Source organism: Physeter macrocephalus, chromosome 11 (assembly GCF_002837175.3).
Source record: "Physeter macrocephalus isolate SW-GA chromosome 11, ASM283717v5, whole genome shotgun sequence".
In the NCBI taxonomy this organism is placed as follows: Eukaryota; Metazoa; Chordata; class Mammalia; order Artiodactyla; family Physeteridae; genus Physeter; species Physeter macrocephalus.
The window spans coordinates 121241030-121252721 of NC_041224.1; the positions used below are offsets into that span (position 1 = coordinate 121241030).

At 47.6% G+C, this 11692-nt stretch overlaps 1 protein-coding gene across 1 annotated transcript; it reads left to right on the forward strand.

Moving 5' to 3' along the window:
- Nucleotides 1-9556: 9556 nt before the first annotated feature.
- SSTR1 (somatostatin receptor 1) lies at nt 9557-11079 on the forward strand. Its single transcript, XM_007123481.2, has one exon. It carries the CDS (start codon nt 9557-9559, stop codon nt 10727-10729), a length of 1173 nt encoding a protein of 390 aa, XP_007123543.1. The 3' UTR covers nt 10730-11079.
- The last annotated feature ends 613 nt before the right edge of the window (nt 11080-11692 follow it).

Below are 11692 nucleotides of genomic sequence, written 5' to 3' on the forward strand. Positions count from 1 at the left end.
GAGGCACCACGCAGCTGAAGTAGGGAGAGAGGCGTAGCCAAGGTCCTTCCCCAGAACTACATTCAACATCTCAGCATCAAGCACCATAGCTTTGAACAGTGTCTGTGAGCATCTGTGTTTTATCTTGATTTATTTTGCGCATCTGTTAGCAAAATGCGTCCTAAGGTAATTGCTTCTTTGCTTTATGCCATTTCTGCTTATGAAAGGTTTCAAAGGAATGCTCTACTTCCAGATAGCAGGGGAATCCTGTGATACTAAATACTTATATAATGCTTACCACATGCGAGACACGGCTCTAAACACTTTGAACATATTTAGTTCTTTTAACAATCCTGTCAGGTAGATGCATTATACTTGACAAAAGAAGAAACGGAGGCACAAACAGGTCAAATAATCTGCACAAGGTTAAATTCATGGAAAATATGTAATTTAAACTCAAAAGTTTGGCAGTAGACAACTATACCATGCTTTCACAAACAGCACGATTTTGTGATTTACATGACAATAGCGATTCCAAGAGGTGGGCATAGCAGACTCAAGCACACTCAAGAGACCAAGTGGCCAGGGGGCTATAGGGGTTTCTGGAAGAAAGTAGACTACTCCAGCTCCTGTTTTAGTTCCTTCTATCACCTTCTGCTGGATACATTTTGTTTGCTATTTAATTTGCATCACATGTTAATTTCTAGAATAAATTTATTACTGTTCTTCTGAAAGCAAAAATAATTAAGGAGAAAATAAATCAGCGAATGCCCCATTAAATAGAGCAGACACTTTATGGCCTGGAGCCTGGAGTCTTCTTTTTTTAAAATGAAAAAAAAAAAGCTTTTATTACTTTTATTTAAAAGCAATACACACTCATGGCTGAAAAATTAGAAAATCTCTATGTACAAAAGGGAGATGTCATCCATTACACAGCTGCCTCATGATAACCACTTTTAATATCTTAGTAACTGCCCTTTCAGACCTATGCAGACATATGCTCGTTTGGGGTGTGTGTGTGTGTGTGTGTGTGTGTGTGTGTGTGTGTGTGTGTGTGTGTGTGTGTGTGTTTAATGGGGTCATATAGCTTTGAAATAGACTTTTCACACAGCAATGTTTTGAATATGTTTCTGTGTCTATAAAAATTCATCAGCAGCATCAGTTTTAGAGTTTAATTACTGTTCTGTTGTATTAAATACAAGAAATATGCCTCCTTTGCCCCATCCAGTTTTCCAGTTTTTCACTGTTAAAGGTGTGACAGGCTATTGTTTACTGGCAAATTTGCGACCCAGATGTTAACCACATTTCCGTAACACCTCACCCCTTATCGTTCTTCCAAGGGCCTGAACCACCTTTTGTGCTGTTACTTCTTTGCTTCAAGGGTTATTTATGTAATAGTTTGCTTTGTGACTAGAGGAGGAGCAAAATTTCATTTTGAAATGAGGAAGGGCCAAGGGAACGGGCAGAAAAGGAAACAATGGCTGGTACCACATCCTCTCTCCATATTCTCAGTGGCCTGGGTCGAACATCTGTGCTCAGAGTTCTCCCAAAGACCCAACTGTTTTGTTTGGTTGGCTTACCTTGAGGGTTATAAATCCAGCTTAGAATCTATTAATAAAATATGCCCTATCATTCCTACCTTCGTTAGGACCTGGCAAAATTTGAATGTAGACTCTGGCACTCCTCACGAGCTCTGCACTGGAACCTGCCCACTTCAATTTCCACCCCTGGCTCTGTCCTGCACAGTGGGCAGCCTCATGTACATGAGTAGAGACACCCTGGCCCCCTCAGCCAAGCTCGCTCCTCCTCTGCCTCACCGCCCCCCACCCGCCCAGTCATCATTTGGCCTCCCCTCCAGCCTAGAGGTGTCTGTATCTGCTCTGCAGTCGGCCACACTGGCCCTGGAAGTGGGCTTGGGACCCCTGGGCAGGGAGTCACAGGGGCTGTGCTCTCTAGGAGGTGCTGAGTCAACTGAATCATTAATTATTTACATCTGAGACTTTGTTAATTCGAGTATGAGTTTTGCACTACCACCAATGAGAGAAACACGTGATGATTGAAAACCAGAATTTTGTTTTTACCCAGAATTGCTATAGTAGACAGTTGCATATAAAGTGTGATTACAGAAGACAATGCTAAGCCCACGTGTCCTACAACGTGCCAGAACCTTCCCTTTCCCACCAAGCCCCTTCCCCAACTAGACTGCCTTCCTCTTTCCAGTCCCTACTGTCAAATATACTCATTTGCACACAGTTCTGGTCCGAAGCAGATCCTCGTTTTCATCTGTTTTTAAGTCTTGGCCCCGAGAAACCAGCAGCACGCCATCACCCAGCTCATGGATGAGCTCAGGTGTTCCCGTGCTCTTCCCTGGTAGATAATCCAGAGCACGCATGGTGTGCCTCGCCACTCAGGAAGGAGTTTTCCCAATTCACTGAGAAGAAGAAGAAATGCATTGTTCAAGTGTTCTCAGTTTCAGAACTGGCTTTTACACATGTTGAACTCCTGGCCTTTTCCTCCCTTATCTGCTTACAGGTGCCAGTGTAACATGGAGCATAGCCCCAGAGGAGAAACCTTGCAAAGGCAGCACTCTACAGAGGCTGTTGTTTCCCTAATCTACTTTCCTAGGGCTCGGAAAGCTCAACTGAAATAGTCAGCGGGATCCACCAGGTTCAAAGAGCAGTCTAGATGAGATCTAAAGGTGTTCTCTAAATTATCATGACGTTAGGAAGCAAAAAATAAATAAATAAAAAGGAGGGATGCAGGGGTGTAACTGAAGTGTGCCTGGCACCCCTGCTTCACACGTGCTGCTATAACTGAAGTTACAGTACTCCTTGACCTTCACATCCTCCAGGGCTGCTCTTGCATCATCACGTTCACTGCCCTTTTGATCTAATCTAGGTCAAATACACCCACCCCTCCAGCACTCTCTGGTCTCTTGCCCCTACTTGTCTCCTTAGAACTTACCACTAAATGCAGTTTATTACCCATGTGTCCATCTGTTGACTCTCTTTCTGCCTCACTAGAATTCCGCTGGAAACTAGTTCATCTTTGCAACTGCATCTCCAATGCCTAGAACAGTGCCTGCCACACAGTGGGCACTCAATAAATATTTGTTAAATTAATGAACAGATTACTCAGTTTTGATAAAAAACACAGCATTATTCATACATAATGGAATTCTGATATTAATTTCCAGTTCTTTCTCACTAAGAAATGGGGACCATAAGTGACCATATACAATTATGTAATTATGTCAGTATTCTACTATAGTCTGAATATTACTTCTATGAATTTTTTTTGAAAATCATAGGATATAGTATCAGAAACCAGTGTTCTGGCTAATTGCATGAGCAGTGAAATTTCAGTTCACCCAGGCAGCTGTCAAAGAATGGTGACTTCCTGATCAGGCCAGGTGGTCCCACCTGGACTGTGCAATCTTCTCACCTGCTTCTCCCAATAGGAAAGGAGGGGTAGGCATTCTCGCTGCTTCCTCAAGGTCAAAGTGAAGTACCATCCCTTCCCCACCCCTGCCCCAGCAACTGCCTAAATAAAGGAGAGAGCAGAGGCAGGGCACAGTGTAGGTGGTGAGGCTGCCAGCCCTCAGGAGGAGGGAGGGAGCAGGCGATCCAGTCATTCCCTTCCTGGACCACTCCCGGTGGTTCTGAGTCCACCACTCACGGCCCATTCTTCCTGCTTCCAGCAGAAGACAAACATGTAAGCAACGCAGACATGCCACTGACCAATTCCAACTTAATTGTGGAAGAGGAGAAAAGACCAGCATTTAAGTTGCTTCCTGTCATCTAAGTAAAGCAGTGTTTTGGCTGAGGGAGCACGTGCCTAGGCTCCTGTCTCAACATGGCAGGTGTTATGATGGCTACATAGATTTAAATCTCTCTCTAATTATATGCCTTTTGTTTTTAAATTAAGAATAAAAGGTTTTATATCTTAAAGAAGGCTATATAGCTTTCACCTACAAAATGGCTTTACTTTCCACACCTGGCCCTTTGCTGGCTTTGGGTTGTTTCTTAACTGGTGAAGTTGACTGACAGATACAGCCCACTCCAAAGGAACAGCCCTCTCTCAAAGAATGGGTGATTTGTTGTAAATGTTTAGACACTCTGCTCAAAAATCAAACAGCAATCAAAAGAAACAAAATTATGATTTTGTGCCTTTGAAAGCATTTTTTTTTGTAGTTTCTGCTAAAAAGAAAAATGCCCCCAAAGTGCATTGAAACCAATGCAACCAATCTTGAAATCCTTGACTAACAAAGACTACATTACAGAAGAATGTATTACTGGGTGGGACTACTCAAAATAATACAGGTAACGTGTGGGTGCTTTTGTTTTATTTTTATTTATCCATCAATACTAATGAAAACTTTTCTGTATGTGTTGAATTCTTGTTTTCAGAAATATCATTTAGTAGTAGAGAATCCATAGAGATAAATGGGAGTTGTTGCACCATGTGTGTTTTTTGAAAGCACAAAAAAAGACGCTGTCCTGCTGTTTCACAGAGAGGTGATAGGAAAATCAGTGAGTTAGGGCGGGTTTGCCGAGATTGGTGATGAACTGAACCACGCGCCATCAGGGCTGTTGTGAAGCGATGGGGCATCATTGGGAAATGAGGTCCAGGATTGTTCCTTAGCCCTATAGCTACTTTGGCACTCTGGTGACTTTCTTATTAGGCTGTCATCATGTTAACTGCTTAATGACAGATGGCCCTTGAGTGACATATACCTCTGCTGTGGGTCATATTGCTGAGCGGTGCCCACCCCTCATAGCCAGTTTGGTTCCATCTTCCAAGACAGTTGTGTGTAAACACAACTCTGATGATGCCAGGGCAGAGTATGTTCCAGGAAGCGTTCCCTTTAATCCCTGGCCCCAGCCAGCGCTTTACCACTGACATGGATTAAAGGAGCTCATTTGAGGATCACCATAGGCTCCAACTGGAAAAAAACTCATTAGTAATGATTTTGACAGAAGGAGAGTTTGAGTTCCTGATAATTACTATTTCACCAAACCAACTGGGACATAGGGCTGCAATGAGAAAGAAATGAACTTCCACGTATAATGGTTTTCACACTGCATGATACTATTAAATAACCATCAGTAGCTACTAAAGTATGTACTACCCATTTTCCAGAGCCCTTTCTCTGCCAGTAAATTTAAGACCAAGAATGATCAATGAATGAGTCATCAGCATGATCACTGTTGATATAGGATATGCAGATTGAAATTATTCAGAAGACTGAAATGTATAAGGAATTATTACAGATGGTGATATTACACAGATATTAAAGCTCTTCTTGCAAGAGGCCCAAAGTTTATTTCTTTGTGTCTAAATTTTATGGGTTAGAAAAAAGAACGTACTCTTCATGGGATGCCTTGGGAAAATAGAACAAGGAGGTATTGGGAAATTTTCCAGCTTCTGTGCTAGGTGTTGTGGATATAAAGATAAGTAAAATGTAGCCCCTGTTCTGGACATGCTTACAGATTTAGAAGTGGGGACAGACAAGTACACACACACACACACAAATCACAGCACAGTGTGACAAACACAGTAATCAAAGTGTACACCTGGTACATGATAGCACAGGGGAGTGTAGCTTGTAGGAGAGAATTGAGGTGGGGGAAGAAAATCAGTCTGCTTAAGAACCTGCAGCTTCCTAAATTAGGACTTTCATTCTCCCCTTCTTGAAAGCCATCTTCTTTCTTCTCTCATATGGAGAAATATTCAGATCATAGAGGCATAGGAAAGATAGTAACAGAAGAAGAGAGAAATGAGGGACAGCTAACTGTCTTGGAGAAAACAAGCTTATTTTAAGCTTTTCAAGGCTTTAGATACATAATTAACTACATTAGCGTTCTTGTTTCTTTAAGAAATGCTTATATTAAATTGAGGTCTGAGAGGAAGGCAGATTCCTAACGGGGCTCCTGCCCTTAAGATAATTCTAAAACAGCTGCAACTCCAATCATATGTTGTTTAGCCCAGAAACATGCTGCCTTTTTCTTGGTTGTTTTCCTTTGTTCATGGATTAGTTCACAGATACAATGTTAAGAAATACATGGCTGAAAAGATTTGATAACACTGCATGGCTCATATCCATCTCAATCTCTCTTTTTATTGAAGAAAAATTCACATGACATAAAATTCATAATCTTAACCATTTCGAAGTGTACAATTCAGTGGCTTTTAGTACATTCACAGCATTGTGCAACCACCACCACTATCTAATTCCAGAAATTTTCATAACCCCCCAAAACAACCCCATACCCATGAAGCACTAGTTTCCCATTCCCTCTCCTCCTCAACCCCTGCCAACCTCTAAGCTGCTCTGTCTCTATGGATTTGGCTGTTCTGGATGTTTCATATATATTGAGTCATGCAATATGTGACTTTTGTGTCTGGCTTCTTTCACTCTGCGTAATGTTTTCAAGGTTTGTCTATGTTGTAGTGTGTTTTGAAACTTCATTCCTTTTTATGCATGGATCATAAAAAGATGTACCACATTTTGTTTATCCATTCATCAGTTGATGGATATTTGGATTGCTGATCTCTTTGGCTACTATGAATAGTCCTGTTATGAAGATTCATGGACAAGGTTTTGTTCAAATACATATTTTGGTTTTGGGGAGTAAATACCTAGGAGTGGAATTGCTGGGTCATATGGCGATTCTGTTTAACTTTTTGAGGAATCATCAAATATTCTAAAGTTGCTGCATCATTTTTTATGCCCACCAGCAACATATAAGGGTTCTAATTTCTCCATATGCTCAACATTTGTTATTTTTCTTTTCCTTAAAAAAAATTACTATAGCCACCCTAGTGGATGTAAAGTAGCATCTCATTGTCAATCTCTTCTCATGGATTAAAAATTCATCATAGAAACCACTTCACAAAGAAACAAAAAAGCATGCTCACATCAGGTCTTAAGTTTTCTTCTTTTGTATATGAGGCTACCAGTAAATTGAGAGGAGATTTCCCTAAGATGAGCTGCGGAATAAACATATGAGATCCTGAACAAGAGAGCTGTGCTTTACTGGCTCCCATCACCCACTCCCACTGGAGCAACCATGATCAAAGCCAAGGCATCTAGATGATGACTGTTGAAATGTCACCCCCCTGAGGAATAGCCAGGTGTCTTTAGTCAGTGACTGACAAAGAGGCATTTAAATCATTACGAGGCTTGGCTTGTTAAAAGCTCTGCTGGGGAAAAAGAAGCCGGTTTTTTAAAAACCTGATGAACATTCATTTTTTTTTCTCCATATGCACTGTATTTTTTAAGGAAAATGAAATACAACTAACCACGAATTCCACATCCTACTTAAGATAAAGTAATTGGTTGAGATAAAGCAATGGGTTAAGCAGCTTGGGTCTTAGGAAATTTCAGATTTCTTCCCAGCACATTTCTCATTAATAATTCAGTGCCCATTGCACACATTCCTATGACAGTCTGTCATCTTTTCTTTTATCTCTGATTGCTATAATCAACACACTACAAAAGTTATTCTTTTGCTTTGAGGAGCATTTAGTTTTGAGAACTAAAGCACATACATGCAAATGATACCCAGATAAAGGGGAAAATAGAAATTTTACTTTTTTTTTTCTTCCCATTTCTGCATCCATTTCTGCATTCTGGACTGTCTGGTACAAATATCCTCGATGAGGAATTTAGTTTCTGTTTAGATTTGCCTCTCCTTAGTGCAAACTGTACTGACGGGAGGGAAACTGAGACTCACAGCACAGTGGGTGCCGCCTGGCTGAGAGGAAGAACTAACAAAAACTGACACAAAGCTTAGGCTTGAAAGAGGCCCCGCAGCACTAGGCTGCTGAAGGTCAGTCTTCCTGGGAACCTGCACGGTTCAGACAAAGACTTGAAGGGATCTTGAAAAGAATTGGGGAGCTGGATGGAGTGATTCTCCTTTGGACTGGAAGGATTGGAAAGCCAAAGGGAGCCCAGACTAGGGATGGTGGAAAGTCCTAGAGATCCTTAAAAATCATGATCATTGAACTTTTTTTTTTTTTAAACACAGTAACTGTTCAGTTCCTATATGAAGTCAGTGAGCTTTAGGCATGCCTACACTGACTTTTGTGTCTTAAAAGTTTAGGCACGTGGCACACATCCAGGGGCCTCAGAAAAGGCTGCAATCTTAAGTATTTCACGGAGAGACTCGAAGGTCGTCCTGATGTTCCTGGAGTTGGTGACAGGTCTGATCACCTGCCGGCCCCGACTGGCATCCCTGCTCTCCCAGGCCTATACACTCTCCTCCCCCAGGGCCCACCAATTCTCCCGGGTACGAAGTACATCAGGGATGCGGCGCAGCCTTATCTATACCCAGCGAACACCTAGATGGATTTCCAATACCGCGCCTGGCACGTTTGGGAGGGGAGGGGGCGGGGAGAGGGAGGCGGGGGGAGCCTCGGGCTCCTTCTGTGCCCCCAGGCGCGCGTCCTCCTTTCTAAAGTCGATTTTCCTCTGGGAGACGCAGGGGGCTCTGGGCACTACAAGCTGTATTAAGAGATTCGCAATGGTTTTCTCAGGCCTCCGAACACTCCCTCCCTCGAAGAGCTGCCTGCGGGGTTGTAACGCAGGAGTCCCTAAATGCACAGTTGCTGTCCTTCTTCCTCCTAACGTTCGCGGCGTAGGGTCAGTTTCCGCCACTCTTCAGAGTAAATCTGAGTGGGCGCCTGTGCTGGGGTCCCGCCCAAGGAAAGCAGTGGGACCGCACGAAGAACGTCACCGCGCTACCAGACCGCACAGGCACTTTGCCCGGGCCATCTACGCGTCGGTCTGGAGGTAGCGTGCCCTGGGTAAGGACTTCGGCAGCGGTTCTCAGGGGGCAGGGCAGGCGGGGGCGGGAGGTGAGAGTTTGGGGCGCCGGACGACTGGACAGGAATGGGTCCCCCAGGGTGGGGCAGCAACTGAGGGAAATGGAGATGAACTCCAGACATCCGTGCCTAGGGTCTGCTTCACTCTTTGCTTTGGATAGAAGCAGGGTGGGATGGGACAGAATCTCCACCTTTGTTTCCCATCCACCCTCCAGGAAAGCGGAGAAACTCCCCAGGTCCCTCTGAAGGATGGGTAAAGGGGTGCTGCAGGGGAACCCCAGAAGCAGCTGCTCTAGTCGATCGGAGCTCAAAACTGGGAAGGAAAAAATTGGGCGAGGAGTGATAAGCCACCTATATCGCCTACCTCCCTCTCTTTCTTCGCCCCCGCCCCCCATTTTCGTAGCTGCTGACGCGCGGGTGGTGCCTGTTAATCATTCACCAGCCCACAGCCGCGGCAGTTAATGGCTGTGCCGCGCGGGGCCCTAGTCTCCCGGCCTCTCCTCTCCACGTTCGCGTGTGCACAGGTGCCCTGGAGCGGCGAGCGGCTGCGCGCAAGCAGCCGCTGGGTGATGCGCTCCGCCGGCGCCGGGGGAGCCGCGCTCCCTGCAGTCTCTGAGCGCTTCCCCGCAGGCGCCCAGCGGCTGTGAGCTGCGGGCGGACGGCCGGGGTGCCAAGTGACAGCGCAAGCGGCGGGGGCGCCAGGAGAACGCCCCAGCCCCGGCAGCCCCATCGGCCCCCATCAGCTGAGATGTTCCCCAATGGCACCGCCTCCTCTCCCTCCTCCTGTAGCCCCAGCCCAGGCAGCTGTGGCGAAGGCGGCGGCAGCAGGGACCCCGGGGCCGGAGCTGCAGACGGGATGGAGGAGCCGGGGCGAAATGCGTCCCAGAACGGGACCTTGAGCGAGGGCCAGGGCAGCGCTATCCTCATCTCTTTCATCTACTCCGTGGTGTGCCTGGTGGGGCTGTGTGGGAACTCCATGGTCATCTACGTGATCCTGCGCTACGCCAAGATGAAGACGGCCACCAACATCTACATCCTCAACCTGGCCGTCGCCGACGAGCTGCTCTTGCTCAGCGTGCCCTTCCTGGTCACCTCCACGTTGCTTCGCCACTGGCCCTTCGGCGCGCTGCTCTGCCGCCTCGTGCTCAGCGTGGACGCGGTCAACATGTTCACCAGCATCTACTGTCTTACTGTGCTTAGCGTGGACCGCTACGTGGCCGTGGTGCACCCCATCAAGGCAGCACGCTACCGCCGGCCCTCCGTGGCCAAGGTGGTGAACCTGGGCGTGTGGGTGCTATCGCTGCTCGTCATCCTGCCCATCGTGGTCTTCTCGCGCACGGCGGCCAACAGTGACGGCACGGTGGCCTGCAACATGCTCATGCCCGAGCCCGCCCAGCGCTGGCTGGTGGGCTTCGTGTTGTACACTTTCCTCATGGGCTTTCTGCTGCCCGTCGGGGCCATCTGCCTGTGCTACGTGCTCATCATCGCCAAAATGCGCATGGTGGCCCTCAAGGCCGGCTGGCAACAGCGCAAGCGCTCAGAGCGCAAGATCACCCTGATGGTGATGATGGTGGTGATGGTGTTTGTCATCTGCTGGATGCCTTTCTATGTGGTGCAGCTAGTCAACGTGTTCGCAGAGCAGGACGACGCCACGGTGAGCCAGCTGTCGGTCATCCTCGGCTATGCCAACAGCTGCGCCAACCCCATCCTCTATGGCTTCCTTTCAGACAACTTCAAGCGCTCTTTCCAGCGCATCCTTTGCCTCAGCTGGATGGACAACGCCGCCGAGGAGCCAGTCGACTACTACGCCACGGCCCTCAAGAGCCGCGCCTACAGTGTGGAGGACTTCCAGCCTGAGAACCTGGAGTCCGGCGGCGTCTTCCGTAATGGCACCTGCACGTCCCGGATCACTACTCTCTGAGCCCGGGCCAAGCAGGGGCTTTGTACCAGGAGAAGGGGAGGATGAGGAGAAAGGAAGGCCGGGTGCGAGAGGTGAAAGTATCCCAGGAGTCAGGGTGCAATGGGAAAAGTGGGGCTAGGACACTGTGCGCTTCTGGTGGAGACCCGGGAAAGGCGCGCGACAAAGGTGGAATTGGACGCTTTGCTTATAAACTGGAAAGACTAGCGGGGCCCTTTCTCCTCTTTCGCTTCTTCCTCCCCTGCGATTGTACTTCTGCGTCCCTCTTTGCCCCTCCCTTGGCAATTTCGGTCTTTCTTTCCGCCCCGTCCTACCGGTGCAGATCGTGAACTTATTAACGTCGCCAGCTGAGCCTGACCCTCAGCCCCGCCAGCCGTCGTTTCTGTTTAAGCTGAGCCACGGTTACCGCCACGGGTTTCCCTCGGGAAAACTCAGCTGGCCCTCAGCCGCGCCCGGCAGGGCCCCTCGCTCGCCGGATTCTGCTTGATGCCTCTAGCGGAGTCTCGAGAACCACCACTCTCCCTTTCTGCAGCCCTACTTCAAAGAAAGTCAGACTTGAGAAGGATCTCGGCAGCTGGCCCTTTCTCCCACCCTCGGGTGAAGGTGCGCGCTTCGCCGAGCCCCTCCGCCCCTCCCACTCCACCCAGAGCGGAGCCAGGTGCTTAGTAAAATCGGTCCCGCGCTTCGAACCCCAGGCATCCTGCAGTCCTTATCCAAAGCCCACTTTGGAGCAAAAAGGAGCTGAGAACAAGCGACTGGGGGTTTTTAAAAGATTCCGGGCTTTGGTGGGGGAGGAGGGCTTGTAATGGAAGCCCCTCTCCCGCCCGGCTGACAAACGGCTCTTTTAGTTTCAAAGACCAAGAGCTAGGCACTCCCGGGGCGCTGGTCTGCATTAGGCCAGGAAGGACAGGGCGCACTTTCCCTGGGGGCCGCCCGAGAGCTTGGCTGCAGCTCCACTAGGCTTTC

Excerpts from the sequence above, each read along its gene's own strand:
- SSTR1 (XM_007123481.2), top strand. The coding sequence starts at position 9,557 with ATGTTCCCCAATGGCACCGCCTCCTCTCCCTCCTCCTGTAGCCCCAGC.